Source organism: Asterias rubens, chromosome 11, assembly GCF_902459465.1.
Source record: "Asterias rubens chromosome 11, eAstRub1.3, whole genome shotgun sequence".
Lineage (NCBI taxonomy): Eukaryota > Metazoa > Echinodermata > Asteroidea > Forcipulatida > Asteriidae > Asterias > Asterias rubens.
In genome coordinates this window covers 2,420,417-2,442,079 of record NC_047072.1, presented here as the reverse complement: position 1 = coordinate 2,442,079, position 21,663 = coordinate 2,420,417, and the positions used below count along the sequence as shown (strand labels likewise).

General features: G+C 37.6%; 2 protein-coding genes across 2 annotated transcripts; both read left to right on the top strand.

The window, feature by feature from the left end:
- The first annotated feature begins 311 nt into the window (after nucleotides 1-311).
- LOC117297029 (fucolectin-7-like) lies at nucleotides 312-9,609 on the top strand. The gene is made up of 5 exons (XM_033780151.1): nucleotides 312-558; nucleotides 6,037-6,168; nucleotides 7,912-8,001; nucleotides 8,424-8,684; nucleotides 8,991-9,609. Exons 1-5 carry the CDS (start codon nucleotides 456-458, stop codon nucleotides 9,257-9,259), a joined length of 855 nt encoding a protein of 284 aa, XP_033636042.1. The 5' UTR covers nucleotides 312-455; the 3' UTR covers nucleotides 9,260-9,609.
- Nucleotides 9,610-11,528: 1,919 nt separating this feature from the next.
- LOC117296968 lies at nucleotides 11,529-16,172 on the top strand. The gene is made up of 5 exons (XM_033780070.1): nucleotides 11,529-11,969; nucleotides 12,233-12,353; nucleotides 14,893-14,999; nucleotides 15,592-15,772; nucleotides 16,117-16,172. Exons 1-4 carry the CDS (start codon nucleotides 11,840-11,842, stop codon nucleotides 15,594-15,596), a joined length of 363 nt encoding a protein of 120 aa, XP_033635961.1. The 5' UTR covers nucleotides 11,529-11,839; the 3' UTR covers nucleotides 15,597-15,772; nucleotides 16,117-16,172.
- Nucleotides 16,173-21,663: the final 5,491 nt, after the last annotated feature.

Below are 21,663 nucleotides of genomic sequence, written 5' to 3'. Positions count from 1 at the left end.
CATAAGCGGGCAATGACCTGTAAACTCAACCTGTATTGTGTTTTCCAAGTGTTTTCTTGTGCAATTGTGATCAATTGATGACTTTTGTTAAATCTTCCCCCCATAGTGCTTTAAATGCGTTTTAAGCTGCGTCAGCAAGTCTTATTCGGCTTCTACACAAGAATGCTTCGTTGTATAAAACAGATACATTGAGGTAGGCAATATCACAAAACTGGAGCTATACGGTAGACTACCGAGAGCTAGCACCAATGTCGCCATGTGTATTACGGACTTCGCTGCAGGGAATAATTTAACGATCGTGTAGCCAAGCACGTATGAAACTAAGCAACCATCTAGCCCGACTTTCTGGGAATCAGATTGCCGCCATGCTTGCATGCAACACGTAGCTGTCCCAATTTGTTGGTAGGTAAATAGGTTGTTCTGCTGCCATTAAACGTGTGTGATGACGTGCTAAGATGGCTCACAGCGAGAGGCTTGAGAAATCCCTGCCGATGATTCTCTTTGGAATCCTCGTGTGGTTTTGCCTGCTGTCCTGCATCTGGTGCCACGAGCTTACAGGTGAGTCTTTACACAACTACATAGACTCCGACTTGATTTCACCCAAGAGTATTGCGTATGTAATCATTAGCACACCGTAAGGGTGTCCGATGACATCTTTATACTCGGTTTAGTCCTGCTTGAGTAAGAATGTATGAAAAATTACTAAAACATAGTTGATTAATCATTTCGGTTACACCCACACTGTTATGATGTGTGTGAAGCACTGTATACTCAGTACTTTCCCGAGTTGTATGTGCACAGCAACAAAATACAGGCATATTACCCGGGTGGGATTCAAACCCGAGGCATTTGCAATGTTTATGCAGTGTTCATACCAACTAGACGATCGACATTGCCCGGTATTTAGGGGCAGTTCGTAAGCGCCGAATCTGTGCTTGCGTTTAGCACAGCCATGAAATTAGGCCCTGGTCGATGAACGTCAATTTACATATATTTTTGTTTCGCTTTGATTAGTCTAAGCCCCATTTTGGGTGTTAACGGATTTTGGCCATTGGTGGTCACCTATCGGTCAGCAGTTATGTAATCATTTCATGGGGGAAAATCGGATTTTAACTAAGGGAATCAATGTGTGGTGAAGAGGTTTTCAACTAGTGGTTTAAACTCAACGAGGCCTGGTTCTTGATCATACCGAGACGAAGTCGAGGTAAATAATCAAGAATCAGGCCTTGGCGGGTTTAAACCACTAGTTGAAAACCGATTCAACACACCTTGATTCCCATTCATAAATACTTTTTCGGTCAAAAAACATCAACAGTTTTTGGTCTGAAAGTAAAACAAATGCAAAAATTATAATTGTTCAATGATTTCTTTTAACACAACACCCCCCCCCCCCCAGCTATGAAATGGTAAGGCTCTCGGCTAAACAACTCCTTATACATGTACTGTGCGCGTCGCGCGTATCGCGTGATGTGGCACAACTGCCCGGCCGTTGCTCTCGACCAATAGGAATGAAGAAACTGTTTTATAAGCACAGGTGCAAGCTCGCGTGTCACGCCCATGTTTTGAACACTTTTTACTGGTCATAAACAAAGGTTTATACACACCCACGTGACGCGCTCTCCACCAATAGGAACAGCGAAACTGTCTGATGTATTTATGAATGTATTGTATAGGGGTTATGTGCTTTGTGAAGCTTTCCTGCTGTCAACACCAAATACTACCAAAGTGAACTCAAGTGAACTTCGTTTTTTCTATAAAATTGAGAATTCCGTTGGAACATAGAATTCCAATAACTTTCATTAAATGATAATTACAAACAGTAAAAACATAACACAACAACACGGTTTCAAACTGGTTCACTATGCGTGTAAGTGATTCGTCAAAAAGATAAATGGCTCTGGACTCCTAACCACATGAGTTAAATAAACCCAGAAAATATCTCTTAAAAATACCCCTTTAAGAATTTAGGACCTCGTCATTGTTTTCTGAAACCGTCGTTAAAATATAATTTTGAACGATGTTGATAAATGATGATTATGACTAGATGAAGAATGTGTGATAATATTATCTCTGAATACAACCAGTTCTCACGAGAACTATCTAGGTGCGAGACTTGGCTAAGGCTGAATGTGGGATAATATTATCTCTGAATGCAACCAGTTCTCATGAGATAATATTATCCAGGTCCGAGACTTGGCTAAGGCTGAATGTGGGATAATATTATCTCTGAATGTAACCAGTTCTCACGAGATAATACTATCTAGGTGCGAGACTTGGCTAAGGCTGAATGTGGGATAATATTATCTCTGAATGCAACAAGTTCCCACGAGATAATATTATCTAGGTCCGAGACTTGGCTAAGGCTGAATGGGGGATAATATTATCTCTGAACAATATACCAGTTCTCACAAGATATATTATCCAGGTCCGAGACTTGGCTAAGGCTGAATGTGGGATAATATTATCTCTGAATGCAACCAGTTCTCATGAGATAATATTATCTAGGTCCGAGACTTGGCTAAGGCTGAATGTGGGATAATATTATCTCTGAATGCAACCAGTTCTCACGAGATAATATTATCTAGGTGCGAGACTTGGCTCAGGCTGAATGTTGGATAATATTATCTCTGAATGCAACCAGTTCTCATGAGATAATATTATCTAGGTCCGAGACTTGGCTAAGGCTGAATGTGGGATAATATTATCTCTGAATGCAACCAGTTCTCACGAGATAATATTATCTAGCTGCGAGACTTGGCTAAGGGTGAATGTGGGATAATATTATCTGTGAATGCAATCAGTTCTCACGAGATAATATTATCTAGGTCCGAGACTTGGCTAAGGCTGAATGTGGGATAATATTATCTCTGAATGCAACCAGTTCTCATGAGATATTATCCACGTACGAGACTTGGCTGAGGTTCTGTTTAGACTGCAAAAATGTGGGATACTACTGATTTATAAACAATAAACAAAAATGTGGAGAAAAATACTATGTGTATGAAACCCAAATTTAATTCAACCAGGGATAAACTCATCTTATGTACATTATATAAACTATTGGCTTGCATAATATAACTAAGAACATTAAGGGATCTTAAAGTGTTCAAAGATAATTATTTATGACAGCCAATTTCTACAACTGGCCGAACATTAAACCATGATCCTTTTTTTAATAACAAAAGGGTACACATTTTACCCAATGTTGAGCAATTACTCCATAAAGTCTGTAAAATGCATGTTTTTAAGAGGATACAGGGTCATTCACCTCCTCTAGTATTTCTTACAATTTCTTACTCAAAATAATTGCTCGCAATTAATGGTAATGAGCAATGGAGAATAAAATATTGTGATATATACCAAGTGAGAAGACTGCCTGGTCTATGAAAAATGTCCAAAGGTGTCAAGTGTTTAAAAAAAGAAAAAAAATCATTTAATGCTGGCCCGCATATAGTTAAAAATACTGTAAGGTGTTTCGGATAATGTAGGCTTTTTAGTAAAATAAATCATATCGCTAATACAATTATTATTATTTTGTCGAAACACATAGTGCTGACTGTAGTCAAATCATGTTATTAGGTTTCAGTTAAGCATTGTCTGCAGGGAGCATGCTTTAGAAGGAGTTAAATTCAAATGATCTCTGAAAAACACTATTAAATTAATTAAAACAGTTCTGTTGTATGTGGGTACAAGTGTGGTATAAATTAAATGGAATCCTCCTCAAGAGACGTACTGGTGTCACTGTCTTCGGCATCGTTGTCTTCTTCTGTCCTTACCTGCAGAAGAGCAGTGACCTTGCATTTTAACTCCCCCTGCAATGTGGCATTTGGTTGAATAGAAATAACGTTTACTTGAGCTTTCACTGCTAGAAGAGTAGCCTCACCTGTTAAAAAGAGAAGTACAAAAAACATGCTTTCATTAGACTTTGCTAGACTTCTGTCTTTTTGAGAGATCACATGTCAATATAAGTTTTCCGGCTTTTGTTATGACCAATACTTTTGCGAGCATTTTGTTTGTAACAATGGTAGTCTTTATAATCTTTCGTCTTGCAAAAAAAGAGATAGTAAGACAAACACCCACAATAGCTTCTGCTGATTTCGACTGCAGCATCCAAAGTCAAGCAACAATAATAAATGAATTAAATTGTATCGAATTTCAATGTTGTCATCATAGTTGTCATTGTTGTTAATGGACAGATATGCATCACTATAGGTTTCCAATAGCCTTCAATAATTTTCAACTGGAAGTGCCCTTTTCAAAAAGAAAAAGTCCTTCTGAAAGATGAAATTCTAGGCCTGTGACCAGAACCACCAGAGTCTTTAATTATAGACCGGCTGCAATAGCTTGGTCTATAATTATAGCCAGTCTTAAATCTTAAGCCTGCTCCAAGCTGGCTATAAAGTGGTCTTTGTTTTTGTTGTATATGTTCCCAAGAGTAAAAACATTACAACACACTATAATAAGCTTTTGTATTGAAACTTGGAAACACACTTTGTTCAACTTGCTACAGCAGTGCAAATTACTCAGGAACTGTGTTTAAAATTGACCTACCATTGTTTGTTGTGTCCACAATCCAATCACCATGGTTGATGTCCTTGAAGATATGGTCCAGCATACCACTGCCTTCTTCAGTCATGACATCTGGCATGTCATCTGAAGCTGTTCTGGCTCTATCCTTCCTCCAAATGGCTTTGACCATGGATAACATAACTGGTATTAAAAGAGAAAGAGAACATAAGCATTTTCCAGACACATTATTTTAAACTAATTTATTCACAGGTAACTTGTGCAGGTTTGATGGCAATTAGGAAGAGGATATATACTGCAATAAATTAGCAATTAACAAAAAATAGATTGAACATTCATTGGAGCAAAATATTGACACCTCATTCAGGTTGGACCTATGAAGCCCTTATGTACCCTTACTGGTCTTATGAATGGGTGCAGTCATGAATAACCGATAATCAAGACGTCAACAAAGAGCCCAACTGCTCATTAAAAATGGCTGCTGCAGCATCTTGCATTATTTGTAATACCCCTGCGGTATAATGGTATCGTCCAGTTACGGCTCCCTCTGAAGTTATGTAGTTTTCGAGAAAGAAGGCTTTTTCCATGAATTTGATTTCGAGACCTCATATTTAGAAGTTGAGGTCTCGAAATCACAAATCATTTTCAAACTGTTCACATAATTGTATTTTTATTTGTAAAAAAAAAAATGTTTTTACAGTGCGACCCGTAACTTCAACTCCACAAAATGGCCGACCGTGTTTCTGCCATTCGTTTCTTCGAGCCGTAAAAAGAAAGTGCAATTTTAAGTCATGTTTAAATGAAGGCGTTGCCTTGGATCGGTCTAAAAAGCGTTTGAAACCGTTTGTTATAAAATGTATATGATTAGAAAGATATTTTGAAAGTAGAATACAATGATCCACACAAGTATCACTCGAAATTTTGTGGTTTTCCTTTTAGCTCGTCGACTAACGCGGTCGGCCATTTATGGGAGTCATATTTTTGACTCCCATTAATGGCCGACGTGTTAGTTCGCAAAGTAAAAGGAAAAACACGCAATTGCGAGGCAAACTTGTGTGGATCATTGTATTCTACTTTTAAAACATCATGCATTTTATTAAAAACGGTTACAAACGCTTTTTATAGACCAACTCGAATCCGATCCTAGGAAACGTGTTCCTTTAACTAAATAAATGAGAAACTAGAAAAGAAAAAAAAAACCTTGGTCATCAGAAAAAATATTTTCAACTTCACTTTCAAAATAAGTGCAAAGAAATGACACATAGAAACGTGCAGTTATAAGAACACTAAAAAGTAAGACATGACTGAAATTTAGTAAAAGAATCGTACATCATTCCATCTTACATTGGTTAACTCAATGGAAAACTTCAAAACTTATAACTCAAACTTACCATCTCTTTTGAAATAAAATGTGTTGTCAGCTCAATATTATGTTTGTCGAACAAGTAACACATTACTGATAACCGAGTCTTTCCTGGGGTTTTGAATATTTCTCTGTCATACTTTCAGTTCTGAATCTTCATGGAATGCAAGCCACTCAGGTCTCGACTTATTCACACCGTGGAGTAAACCTTTCAGCAGATCTAGCGATAGATAATGATCTAAGAACACAAGTGGAAGAGTTTAGTTGCGCCCACACCAGTAAGTGTACAATAAGCGATTTATTTAGAGTGTTCTCGTCACCCACAAATGAGGTATACACATTCAAACCTGCCGTCGATTTCACAAAACTCTTCCTAACTTAAGACTAATCTTGGGACTTAGGACGAGTCCCAACCCTGCACCGTAGCATGCAGACCTTAAGATTAATCCTAAGTTAGGATGAGTTGTTAAGATTAATCCTAAGTTATGACAAGTTATTCGAGATAAGACGAGTCCTAACTCTTTGTGAAATCGACCCCAGGTACCTAACAAAAGAGGACAATGGTCCGCGGTTCGGGAAAGGGCCACAGTTGGAAAAAAAGTGTACAAAACCAAACAGTCAACCCGCAGGTCACCAAATTCCTTTCCTTTATCTGCAAATTATTCATCGTTTTTCGTGCGTGACCTCTGTGTGAATATATAATTAATCCAAAGGGCTTCTGAAATTCAGTCTTATTCGGCCTTATCTGAAAAATATTGAAAGCAATATGTACAAGTACATTGAAATGAAGAGCATATCTGTCGTTTTGTACGAAAGAAATCGGTGCAACTCAAATTTTAAAAAGAGAAATTTGTACGTAAAAAATGGCTTCTAAAAGAAAGAAACCAAGTCACAAAAACACGAAAATTTTTCCCGTTATGAATGTCGGCAACAGTCCCCAATTAGCCATTTAGCCACTGTACCGCCCAGCTGCCTATAGCGATACACTGTATGCGGTACGAGGAAACCTCGCTAGCTTGTGTTTGAAGAAAAAAAAAAACATAGTCAATAGTCGATAGTCATTAGTAGGTCTACGCATTTGTTAATATATCTAGTTGTTATAGATCGTTATTAACTCTCCTTTCACAGTTGACTTGTCGAAGCTAATGATGATGAAATAATTTAGCTCTTACGAAAAATAAAACGCTCATTAGTAAACATGAAACTGTTCATCATTTATGATGATATTGTCGAAAATTAACGCCTTAGCATTTAATCAGTATGAGCATTGAGCCAGACAGAAGCCTTGAAAAGCTATTGTGTCCATTTTATCCGTGCACAAAAAAATTCGCCATAAAAATTACCGTAGCCGTTTAACGAGAGGGATTTATTGTTCCCATGAGAACTTGTACTTTTATACAAATATTACCGAAAGGGTAAAAATTGTGCTTACACATTAAGCCATGGCTATCTTTTAAAATTTGAACTACGATTCCAGTAATTTACTGCAAGAATCTTGAGAAATTGGATTTCAGCAAACTAGGGCGGTGCAGGGACTAAAGGGTTAATATATTATATGGATAGAATATTTCATATTCTTCCCGGAAATGTTAAAAGCGAGACCGGATCGTAGCTAGTCCAGTCAGGATAGAGCAATTTCCACCGGTAGTCCAAAACTCCCGTTACGAAAAAATCAACCATTAAACAGCATGGTTTTCCTGCACGGTGATTAGCTGACGATAACACCATCCATTGATTGAGCAGCTGGCTCTTTTCGTTGGTACGGGGCCACCGTTAGTCTATAACAAAAGATCATGTTTACTATGAACTAACCCTCATTAACTTTTGCAACGATCACATTGAAATGCCATTTTCTTTTTCTTTTTTCGATTATCTGTGTGAGATAGATCTTAAGCGGCCATTTTGAATTTGTTCATTATAATAATTGTAGATGTGTTTTTTTGCTTCGCGTAAATCATCGTCTACAGCTTGCAACTTCTATGTAACTTGCAAAGCACTAAATTAATGTATTTTTGTTTTAGTGTACGACCCACATCTCTGGTGGAAGGTGGACCTTGTAGCGAGTCACTGCCTTGGTCATATCACCCTCGTCAATAGAGGAGGTTGCTGCAGTAAGTGAAACTGTGACTTTTCAAAAAATGCAAATTATCAATCAGGCTTAATTATTACTTCTTTGTCAAATAGTTGGTCACAATTGGGTTTTTTTTTAAGTGAAAAATAACATTACTACCAACACGATTTTCCCAAAGTGGAATGAACCAATAATGTAATCTCCACAAAGATGACTTAAGTAGTAAGTAATAACTCAATTATTATTGATTATACCAAAATAGCCCATATTGTAATTTGAAAAGAACACTTGATATGCGTCCCTCTCCCTGCGACTTTCCTGACTCTCCAAAAGAAGATTCACGACTAACAATATTTTAGGTCAAGCAATCCATTGACTGTCTTAAATCCTTTAAACTAAAATGTACTATTTTGTCTCTTGTTTTTGAGTTTAAGAAGGTTTCAATCTTCTTTCTAATGACAGATGAGCGTTTGTCTGGTGCCATCGTGCGAGCTGGCATAGAGAGCGACATTTTAAATAATGCCGCGTGTGGATTACCAGTGACAACAGACCAAGCATCGATCCCTGGGGCACACTTACAGTTTGTATGTGACCCTCCCGTGATTGCCCGGTACGTCAGTGTGGACGACGCAGATCACTCAAACCGCCCATACGACGACATCCTAACACTTTGCGAAGTGATTGTTGAAGAGTACCCCATGGAAGGCTGCGTTCAAATGACAAGTAAGACATCATTTTAATTTAGAAGGTATTTGTAATTTTCACTTTTAAGAAGATGACCTCTGATGGAGTAAATAGGAGAAGAAAAAAAACAGTCATATAGAATTTTAAATAATCGTGTACAAGAGCATGGAAGACTAATTTGTCCACCATGTTGTGAGTTATTCCACGCCTGTACGACCATGCGTAAAGTGTTTCGCTTTCTGCGACCACACAATACATTAACCTGGGGATCATAAACGTCTCTGTGTATTCGTTGTTTTATCATCGTGTAATGTCTTTTTCTTTATCGTGTTTATTTATCCACAGCCGCGACGACCATGGACAAGGCTTTACCAGTTGCTGACATACTTTCCTCATTGCTATTCGAAGGGAAATATATTGTGGAACCACGCCCTCTATCGGTCCTTTACATGAAGTCACCAATGCAATGTTTCCTAAGTTGTAAAATGAACGGGTATTGGTCTTTCGACTACGTCATGACTTCTGGTCAGTGCAGGCTCTACGATGTAAAGGCTGGAGACTTGAAGGCAGATGATCAGCCAGGCTGCTTGGTGTATGCAGTAGTCCGTGGCTAGACCACTGATGACTAATTACCATAAATGGAAATTATCTCATATATGAATATTATGATTATAGTGTCTGACATTAATGATGGTATTCAGTTGCTTTAATGAGAGGTTTGAATCATTTTTGCATTATGCAGAGACTAACTAAATTAACCGTTTTAAATTATGAATTAGCAGGGCTTTAACGAAAATTGCAACTTCTGCATTAATGCTTTAAATCGATAGTAGAATAATGTTAATAAAAGTCCCACTTGTATCTGGGTACCAATTTACCAAATTAATAGGTTATTTTAAAGGAACACGTTGCCTTGGATCGGTCGAGTTGGTCTTTGAAAAGCGTTTGTAACCGTTTGTTATGAATTGCAATGGTTAGATAGATAATTTAAAAGTAGAATATAATGATCCACGCAAACATGCCTCGAAATTGCACGGTTTTCCTTATACGTCGCGAAGAAACACGGTCGGCCATTTATGGGAGTCAACATTTTGACTCCCATAAATGGCCGACCGTTTTAGTGCGCGACGTAAAAGGAAAACCGTGCAATTTCGAGTGATACTTGTGTGGATTATTATATTCTACTTTCAAAATATCTTTCTAACCTCATGTATTTCATAACAAACGGTTTCAACTGCTTTTAAAAGACCAACTCGTCCGATCCAAGGCAACGTTTTCCTTTAAGCTGGATCACACATACATGTACTAACTTTATAAAGCTCACAAGGCAATGTATTGTTTTAATAAGAACACTATATAAGAAACTATTTATGTCCTTAATATGTAATGGAACATTTGTTTTAACTCTTAAGGTGTGTCAGACAGCTTGTGTCAGCACTATTTACTTGGTGTTTTCCAGGGTTTTGTGGACTATTATCATTCGGTTTAGATTCAAACCCACTCATTTGCCAATCTAAAGCAGAGGTCTTTTAACTAGCAGGACTCAGATGCTCAGTACTTAATACTACAAGTTGATGTTGGGAGATATACAGGTGTAGAATTTAGGGATTGTATTTGTAATCAATGCTTGGCGGATGTTAAATCGGAAACTTACTTCATTTGTACGATCTTTAATTAAAAGACTGTAGTGATGACAAGTTAGATGATTGGCGTTTCTATCCCAGCACTCAAAACTGTGCAAATTGATTATTTGTTAATTTTTCACTAATTGGAAAGGCTTCACAAAATTGGCTGTCAAATTGCGTGAAAAAAAAAATCTGTGAATCCTTAATTGTATTAAAAATGATTGGGTTTGACGTTTGTTTAAAATAGCACAGTTTTTGTGATCGCTATTAGGAATTTGTGGTAATTAAAAGCACAAGAGTTCCCTCTCAACATTCGACCTCCTCGTTAGCAATATAGGCTGCGCACGCTGCCCCTAGACGTAGAGGCTGGGCAAGCTGCCCCTATTTGTATCAATGACAAGCTACCGAGTAATCCGGGCCCGGTACATTTTGATGGGCAAGCTGCCCTTCGGCGTTTGTCATTGATTAAGTCATTATTTCGTCAAGAGTTTAGTGGGTGTTGTACGTTACTGTATTATCGTACATGTTTGCTAAACTGGTAATTGATCAGATCTTGCTACGAATAAAAAAACAGTTGAAGCTGCGCCAAAACTTGTGTTTTTGCTGTTATATTATTTTGAGGTGTCGTCTGAGAATAACAACAGGTCCCATTAATCGTGTACTATAAAACTTGGCCCATAGGAAAAAAACAATTAAATGGTACAAACAAAATGCTAATTACAAAAGAACCATTGAGATTGTTTGCAAGGAGTATTTTTCTTCCATTAAGCAAATGGTGCAGACCCATTATAAACACGGGTCACGCACTAGTTCACTTAACCTATGTTTTCTAAGGGGACATTGTTAATAAATACCAATAGGGATTCGAACCCCATAGTCGTCCTAGACTTGACTCAAGTCCCAATCCCGTACCATCACCAGAAAATTTTTGTTTTGTGATGCACCGCATTTTGAAGGCGAGTGCGCACTGTTAGTGTAGCCTATATACGGATTGTTTGTTAATTGTCGCGACATCCTTAGGGATCTCTATTACTCGAGTATAGGACTTGAATCAAGTCTATGGTCGTCGTCCGTGTACGCGTGTGTGGTAAGAAAGCTCTGCTTAGGAACACGGTTATATAATTCTAATGGGTGGGCCTACACATCAACATGGAAAGAGAAAGAAACTAAATCACAGGTGTGCGATTGTACAATGTCATCTTCTGAAAGACTTCTTGTTATGCAAATAAGGAGATCTGGGCAAATAAGGATACTTTTATCGGCCCAACTTAGGGTCTTGGACGTCGCGTTTTCCTGATGAACTTTACTCGTATGTTAGTCGAAATTCTCACCACAACTAGTCATGTGCATTCAGAAATGTTTCGTCAAAAGTTGCACTTGTTTAATTGTTGATATTCTAAAAGACTTTATGGCCAAGTGTTTGGGATACAACAGCACACACGAAGTATGCAATGTGTATCTGTTGTCACATGGCTGCAATGTTTAACTAAAACCTGAAGTCACTTCAACAACCAAATCAATGTTGGTCCTGTCTCTGCATTGTTTCAACAACAGACTTTTCAAAGCCAAATGAACTTCAGGGTTGAGATCGAAGGATCTGGTGGCTGTAGAAAGCTTCCACTGAGTCACCGTAGGATGGGACGCAACCTTCATAACCGAAGCCGAACGAAAACATGGAGCCATCGAAAACAAAACAAAAGTAAGACTTGGGAAAATATTACTTAAATTTTAGGTGCAGGCCCTACGGCGCACGGTTAATTTCGCTTTGGTTAATTTCCCGAATGGCGCCACCTCTTTTTCACTAATTTTTACAAAAAGCGATATCTCATTGAGGTAAATTAGATACTATACTATTTAATATCAAATGAAAAATTAGTGGCGCCATACGAACACTTTTTCCTTGTGTTGTTTCGAAATAAATTTGAGGCAATGAAATAATTATAACCCTTATTGTTTTTTTAGGTGATCCTATCTTTGTGCCGACGGGTCTCAAGAGAATGTGCCATGGTGTCAGATGTTATCTGTGGATGTGTGGTTTGTGGACGTACATTGGAGTCCTCGCTGGAGTCAACGCCGGATTCAGGTAAAGAAAACTTGGCACCATTCGACCTCCACATATTCTTTTCAATTAATTTATTCGATAAATGCTGCCCTTTATCCTTAAAAGCCTTCATTGCTTTTGTACCTTTCAAAGTGCAGCAAACACTATAGTAAAAATTAAGGAGACGTACTGCAACTTTTTAAAGAAGAAAAAAAAAACAATTATTCAATAGATGCTGCCCTTTATCCTTCAAGGCTTTAATTGCCTGATTAGCTCTTAAAGGGTAGCACTAACACAACCTAGTAACAATTATACAGAGTATACTGCAACTTTCCAAAGAAAAAAAAAACGAGTAAGATTTGCGAAGACGTTGCTGCATCAGGAAAAACATTTGCTCAGTGTTTAAATTGATGCACTTCTTGAAAACAAATTTCATGTGTCTTCCATCACATAATTAAAAGAAAAGTTGAATTTAACTGAATCCACATAAAAATGTTGGGTGGTTCTTAAAAGCAACGAAATGGTTCTCAAAAATGAATACAAGCAAATAAAACAAATTACTAAGCGCAATAGTGGAGGTCGGATAACGCAAGTTGTCCTAAATCAAGTTCAAGATCAAGACGAAGACTCCGAAGTGTAAGAGAAGATTTAACCCGTTCTCTTGCAGAGTCCCACCCCTCGTACTGCCCCTTCCCCAAAAAGTACCCTGCGATCTTGTTGATGTTGTCCTTACTTATAGATCTTTCCGGGTGTCTTTAGAGTTTCCTGGCATTTCCCGAGCTGCATATTGGTCGAAGCCAATGATGCTTTTTAATTAGGAGACTAGTCTTACAGGAAGTTCCACGGTTGATACTTCAAGTCGTCAGTTGTCATGTTTGTTTAAAATTGTCATGATTTTACGTCATCAAAGTGTAACAAAATGTTATACTTTAAGCTAAATCATAACAAATGTCGGTAATTCTTAATAATAAAAAAAATTACAAAATATTTTTAACAATCAACAAATTCTGCAATAGTGTCCCTTTTGCTACTAAGTGCTTTTTACTGTAAGCATGTATTGTAAACATGTTAACCTACAATCATAAGTTATTAGAAGTACTCGCAATTGTAGTCAACAATATCTAAGTATAATCATCAACACTCATTTGATGATTACTGCTTGATTTAGGAGAAGTAAATAGTGAATTTAGAATTTCTAAATTAATATTTACATGTTCCTAATATCAGCATGACATCAATTATGAATGTAGAAACTTTCGCTTACGTAAATCTTTAAAAATATTATTAACAAAATAAAAGTAGATAAAAATAATAACAAACAACATTTATGGCTGATAAGTGTTTGATTTAGAAGTTGTAAATAAACAATTTAGTTCAGCTAAATTGATATTTACAAATTCATAAAATCAGCATTGCATCAGTCTTAAATGTAGCATCAAATGTTTAAAGACAAAAAAAAATAGATAATAAAAACACTATAGCTGCAACAATTGCTCATTTAGGTCACAATCCAAAGAAAAGAACGGGGGAACTATTAGTAAAAATTTAGTCATTTTAAGTCTACCAAAAATACAAACTCAGAGGTAGCGAGAGAAAAGAAAGGATGGATGAAAAAGCAGCCATGGATGGGAGATAGACTTCAGTGGTGTAGGTACGTATGAATGGTGAGTCAGTAAATGCCTAGAGTATCATCAGTGTTGGCCTAGAGATAAGACTAACTCGTTGCTCTTTCAGCAGGTTGGCTGGAGATAGGGCATAAACAAAAAATGTTATGTTGGCGTATAGTAACGGGCCCCTCAAAAATAGGGTAGGTAGGTAAGAATTTTCTGTTTCCCTCTAAGCAACGATAATGACATGTTCTCTAATTGTTTAATGTCCCTGATGAGTTATTAGAAGGCATCAGTTTAGAGCGAAGGTGTGAGCAGTATCAGGTTTTAGTATTGGTAAGTGGGAAATAATAACTGGCAATATTGGTAATTACTCAAAATAAATATTATTAGTATTGAACCTTATTTTGGTTATAAGTAAGTGGGAGCTGTTGATAGTATAAATACGTGTTAGAAGCAGCTCCCTCTGAAGTAATGTAGCTTTTCAGAATGCAGCAAATCCCCACTAAAACATTTTAGTTTTATTTAGAGAAATCAAGCATCTTGAAGCACACAACGGCGTTTTTATTCCTCAATATTATCTCGCAACTTCGACGACTAGTTGAGTTCAAACTTCCGTAGGTTTGCTATTTTATGCGTTTGTGGAGATACAGCAAGTGAGCAATGGTCTTTGGCAATTACCAATACACTGTAGATGTTTTTTAAGTGCTTTCTTGAAAATAGGCAGTGAGGCTGGAAGGAGAAATAGTCTGGTTCTTTTTGTACAATGAGTACTAGCATCTATTAATTGGGAACAAGGTACATGACCAAGATGATGGTAGCATGAAAATGTTCTCTGTCTCGTAAGACAAGTTCTCAGAAAAACATAATCTACCTACAAGGACATGGTGTTACCAAAATCAGTTATACATTCATACCTCACCATGCAATGCCTTAAATTACCATATATACACCTTGTTTTTTGTTTCGCACAGACCTGTTATTGTTCAAGAGGATGTCTTAGCAAGCAACGGTGCACAGATGGCAGCTCTGGGACACCGTAGACAACATCGTAATGATACAAGTATTGAGGTTGTCTCAGGTAATGTGTTTGGTAAATCTGACTTTGGCCTAATGATGTGACCCCAAACATTAACAAGGTTTGCTTTTAAAGAGAAGATCCTGTTTTCATCTTGAAGATGAGTAAGTAGTTTGTGTGCGGAGGATTTCACTGAACTGGGATGATGACTGCCAGTAGGCACAACATTCATGCAAACGATTTGATAATGTATAATGTCATAAAGTTACAAACTACTGGTGGGGAAACTACTGGTGGGGAGACGACCTAACCAAGAAATTTGAAAGATCAAAAACAATATTACACAATCATAACAGGTGTTAGTTGCCCCACGAAAAATGATGCGTCTTTTTAGCCTCTTTTTTTAAAGAGCATTCCCATACAATGTGGGACAACTGAACAAAGATATTAAATTAGCAGATTACAAGCAATTCATCATAACCGTACTAATTACTTTTGAAGGAAAATTAAAAATTGCAAAAAACTAATCAGACTTTAAACCTACCAATGATTGTTTGTGATCAGCAGTCAAGATATAACTTTGTTTGTAGACCTATTGATGTTAAAAGAGTTAGCCAACATTAAACTTTTAAAACTTTATAAATTGTTTCCAAAGATTGAGAAGAATATTTTGGTGATGGCATACACCAAAGTTGATGATGTATTCAGGACGGTTTTTGGACTGTGCAACACCAGCTGAAGGACTGTGTCAAGTATAGCCAGATGACTCTCCCGGCCCTACAATTTCAACCGTTCAAGTGACAGAGCGATGTAGAGTAAAACCAACACACAACTTGGTAAGTTTGAAAAAAAAACATTATATATTTTTGTGTAAAGAGAATTTGGCAAATGTGTTGATTCTTTGAAGGTTTCATTTTAAAGACTATAAAAAAAAAACTTTATAAACAAAAAGGTGAAAAAATCATAAAAATCAAGATTTTCAGAAATGTTTTTTTTTTATTTATTTTTTTTTTTTTATTCAACAAAAACTAAAATATTGTGTCAATAGTTCTCATTTTCAATGAGGTGAAAAAGTGAATGGTTCTGGAGAAGAAATTTTCTTTGTAAGCATCGAGACTTGACCTATAATTTTTTTTTTTTTAGATTTATCAAAAAGAATGTTTGAAACTTTGCACCACAGGCTAAGATGGCATCTTGAGGCATTAAAGACTCTTTGGACTGACCACTAGCTAAAGACGGACTGTATCGAGTCTAACCAGATTTCTTTCTGCAACGAGATCAACTCTTCAAGTGACGTAGTGATGTTGAGGCTAAGCAACACTTCTTTGGACTGGTGCAAAAAGTCAACAACAGGCAACTTGGTAAGTTTAAAAAAATTAAAATCCCAACATAATTGTTGAAAAGAGGGTTCATCATCCCACAAATTTGGCAAATGAGTTGAAGGTTTTAAGTCTATTTGAAAGAATACACTCATTATTGGTTTGCAATCGAAACACAAAGAAATACTGATTGAAATCCCCATTAAAGGCCAGGTCAGTATATTGGTAATGAGTTTACTCAAAATAGAGCGTCCAGTGTCTATTAAATAAGGAGGTCAAGTTTGTCAGAACAATATATTATTTGTTTGATAACAAAATTCAACAAAACTTCGAATGTTGAATCATGTTGTGTGTACATGTCACCGAGTTTAAGAACTGGTCCATTTTCAAGTTTGTAAGCGTCAAAACTTACTAAGCACAGATAAATCTTGCTTGACAGACACTGGCTACCAGCCAACATTCCACCAAATTTATATTTTCGCAACTGGGGCTCCACTCATTTGTTGCTTTGTAAAGAAATTTATGAGCAGTATTTTCTGCTTTCCGGCTTCATAAAGTTGGGTCCGAAATTGGAGCTGGAGAATTTTCCTTGCAAGCGACCACTAATCCTCACAACAAGTGAAACTTGCACTAAAATATTTATAAATATTAAATTCAAAGTAATCGTAGAAAATCATTTATCTTCTACCACAGATTGATTAGATGACCTTGAAGATGACTCACTAAACATTTCGTGGGGAACGGAGCTCCGCTTGCCCCCATCGAGCAATCTCCTACGAAGGCCTCCGAATCAACCTGCAATGCCCCGAGAAGTCCGTCTCTGCACCTAGGGCTAATCGACACTTTTTGGAATGAGTGACATCAGCTGAAGGACTGTGTCATGTGCAACCGTTCAAGTAGCGTATAGGACCGTTGTGAGGATATAATGTTCACAACTTTTTGCACTGGACAGTTAAAGATCTGTGGCATAGTTCAAGGACGAAGCGACAACTCATAATAGAACACTTCTCGGAGCAAAATCTCCTCTCAAAAATGATTGTTCACCTGATTAAACCAGGAGTGCGTTTTTGCGACCATAACAAGAAACATTGGTTATCGGTTGAGCCTTTTCGCAAGTTCGGTTGAGCGCGGTGACGATGCTGTTCAGACCAACTGGTAACCGACTTGTTGAGTCGCTTGGGCTTTAGTTCGGGTCGCCAAAACACACTCCTGTAAGTTCACAAGTTGTTACTTCTTATTTTACAAACCATGCAAAGCTTCAGTTCTTTTTGGACTTCAGCTACCTAATGAAAGACTGTGTTAAGCCTAGCATGATGATCCCACATCAACTGAAACAAACTGGACCATGATGGCGCCCTCTATGAAGACCCTCGAGAGAGAGGACCACAGACAATCCATGAAGACCCAAGAGGACGAGCCAAATTTCAAAGAGCTGCTTAACCAGAAAATATTGCTTCTACTGTATGTAGAAAATGATCAGGATGCCAGTCACACATTGTACATGCGACATAGATTGGTCGGTATCCTTATTCTGTTAATCAACATTTTATTGTGCTGAAAGTAGCTCTAAAAAAAATAGGCCCTGCTAGGGTTTGTCTGAATGTGTGACAATGGCTATGGCTGTGGTTGTTGCTATGGGTTACCACACATACAACATGCTCACGTGACGACCAAGCCGTATCCACAGCCACTATTTCAGACACAGCCTTATCGTTGTTTACTCAAAATATTTTTCTTGAATCCATCAAAATCCAATACCATTGTACTAAAAGCTCAATTCTCATTTCAGTTGAGTAAATAGAATAGGCAGCTTGGTCTCTTGCCAAGCATTGTTGAACCATTGACAATCAAATTCATTAAAACCAAGTACAATGCTTTGGATTTTGATGGAGTCGAGGTATATTAATTTAGTTTTTTACCCGTATTCACCGATGTGTGTTAGCACAGTTTACAAACATCACAGGCATAATACTCTGACGGGTTTCCAATCCACGACCTTTGCAGTTCTAGAGCAGTGTCTTACCAACAAGACCACCGAGATTACCCGCAGTGGCTGTTCGAATCATATTAAATAGATGTTAAAGTTGAATAATTTTCCTCTTTCAATAGGTTTTTATTGAATCCATAAAAATCCAATACCATTGTACTAGTAGTTCAATTCTCATTTCAGTTGAGTTTTAATAAAATGGCACGCCTGGCCTCTTGCCAAGCATTGATAGATCATCATTGGAAATCAAATATATTAAAACCAACTATACAATGCTTTGGATTTTGATGGAGTCAATGTATATTAATTAGTTTTTTACCCGTATTCACCGATGTGTGTTAGCACTGTTTACTCACAGACCTGCAATTCTAGAGCAGTGTCATACCAACTAGACCACCGAGGTTTTCCCGGTGGCTAGAGGCAGTTCGAATCCTATGTTTAGCAGTGGGTACTGCAAACCATTTAATATAATGTTAAAGTTGCATCGCGGATAAAGAATTTTAATTTCGGTTTTAACCAGACAATAGGGGTGTGTTAACTAAAACCAGTTAAAACAGTGCAAATGTTTTGAAATATTATAGCGAGACCTTTTAATTGACCGCTGATAAAACGCTATGTAAAACAAGTTGTATTGTTATAATCATAATAACAAATGATACTTTAGAAAGAACACTGTTGAACTACATTGATTGATTTTACTTTATGGCTACAGAAGTATGCAATAAAAAGCCAAAATCATTTTACGAATAGAAAATCTTAATGTAGGCCTTCGCCTAACTTGAAATGTTAACGTGTTTTGATGATAGACAGTTTATATATAATTACGCCATATAGCCATGTGCCATGTGAAGTACGTTATAAAAAAGAAGCCCTAATACTATTTCAAATCATTTATGAATACATTGTGTGATAATAATATAATATGACAATAAAGCCAACAGAATTAAAGAAGGGTCGGCACAATACCCGCAGAAAGTGGGGAAAATGTCCACACCAAGTACGTGATTGTTGTTGTGTTAATATGTTTTCGAATAATTATCGAAGTATGAAGTCATTACTGATGAACTTACGCGTGGGGGGGCGTATAATAACCTTTTTGGCGAGGTAACTATAACAGACTTATAAGTTGAAGCTTACATTGAAGTTCATTTCACTATCAAAACAAATATTGCCAAAGAAGTTTGGTTTGGACTACAGAAAGTACTTTTTTGTTGAAGACCACAAGAAAAAAATTATATAAACAAACGCTTCTTTAGGTTAGGGTTAGGTTAAGGGTAAGGGTTACGGTTAGAAGTTAGGGTTAGGGTCAGGGTCAATGTTAGGGTTAGGGTTATGATTAGGGTTAGGGTTTGGGTTTGGGTTTGGGTTAGGGTTTGGGCTAGGGTTAGGGTTAGGGTTTGGGTTAGGCATTGGCGTCAATCGGGGGAGGGACAGGGGGATATGCTCCCCCCCCCCCATTTTCTGGAGGGTGGGGGACACAATATCAAATGTCCCCCCCTCATCTTTTTGAACACCTTTATCGTGAAGCCCAAGTTTTGCACTGTGTTAGACCAAACCCTGTGTCACACCATGGGCATTAATCCTGCGGGGCAAGTATGACACAACTTGTTGAAGGGTGGGGGACACTATATCAAATGTCCCCCCTCAAAATTGGCCCTGGATTGCATCACAGAGCATCTAAAATGCAAAATTTTTCCGGGCCCTTCATCGGGCCCGAACTCCACGCCGTATATAGGCTTCTCACACGCTACCCCATCGTTGACAAACTCATGTGTTGCACCGTGTAAGACCAAACCCTGTGCCCCAAACCCTGTGTCCCGTCATTGCCATCAATCGTGCGGGGGGGAGGGGGGGGGACACACAACTATCCCCAGTTTTGTTAACTCGTGTGTCTTATAGGGGCACTTACGTGCGTGTCATCTCCATACTTGTGATTTGGCGCTTGGGCGATGGGTATTTTGCAAAAATAGTCTATGTCAAATCATGTTGGTCAAACCGTGACGCTTGTTCTTAGGCAGTGCTAAACTTGATTTCAAGTCTGACATCGCGGATGTTTCTCTGCAGCAGCCAAGAGCCGAAACTGTAACCGTAAGCAGTGTAAGGGATTGATCTAGCAAGAGAGCGCTATTCCATAGTCACTTAGCATCTTGAAAACATTTGAAACAACTAAACTTTATACTTATTTTCAATGTTTGGCTTGTTAGAATTTTGCTGATTAACATCCCCCGAAAATGACGCACATAGATTGGCCAATGAACAACCTCCTTTTGGCCTCAATGCGGGGGCGCCGTACTGAAATGACGTCATGTGCATAAGGTCTATTTGGATGCTGAGTATATCACATTGTGTAGTAGGTATACCTTGGCATTTGCGTTAAAAAAGTTTTGTAAAGTTGTGATTGAAAATAAATTATAGTTTTGGTATAATGTTGCTATTATATTTTTATCGTTGGCAGGGGTCTGGTTTTACACATCTCTTAGATGACAGTTTTTATACTTTTGTTTTAACCTTGACAGCCCCTGTCCAACTTGTAATCATTGTGTATATCTAAAGATTTAATAGTATATTATATGTATGTGTATATACATATAAAAAAAATACAAACAAACACTCCTCCATTAATATCATTCGACCAAAAACCTTTTCGAAGTTCACAGTCTAGAACAAAAATGTGTTCTGTGGATCGGGATCACTATTATATGAAGAAAAAAAATGCTAGGCCGGTTTCAAATTGTGGTACCAATTGAATTAAAGAGGATGGAAAACTTTACTCGTCAATTTTTGTTAGCCCCTTGAGAAGGGCCTATAATAGCTGGCATCAATTTATCTTTACCACGATTCTTTGTCATCAAGGACATTTGGCTACGCTAAATCCTAATTGCCTTAATTAATCGTGTGTGCTTTCCTTTATTCGGCATATTCATTGCCAGCGCTACCTCCGTGACGTGCGTTCTATCATCAGATTATTGCATGACAACATCAGCTATATTATGCCTACGGTGAACCACACCTACGTAAACTCAAATGGAGACCAATATCAATTCTATGGCTAAATTCAAATACTCAACAAACTAAGTCACTTAGCCTCTTGAAAACATTTGAAACAACTAAACTTTATACTTATTTTCAATGTTTGACTTGTTAGAATTTTCGCTGATTAACATCCCCCGAAAATGAATCAATTATGAAATTATTATATAATATGCCTTAGGCATGGAAGCGTATGCCTATTGATGGCTTTTTATATGCCACTTCGCTTCAATGTTGTTAGTTGGGGTCCAAGGATAGATGAGACGTACTCTTTCTTTCGGGTTTGCTCTTTAATTGTTGGTTTACTACTCAAAATAATTATCGACATAAAACCTTACTTGCGGTAACGAGAAATTGGGAGAGGTTGATAGTTATACATTGTGAGAATTGG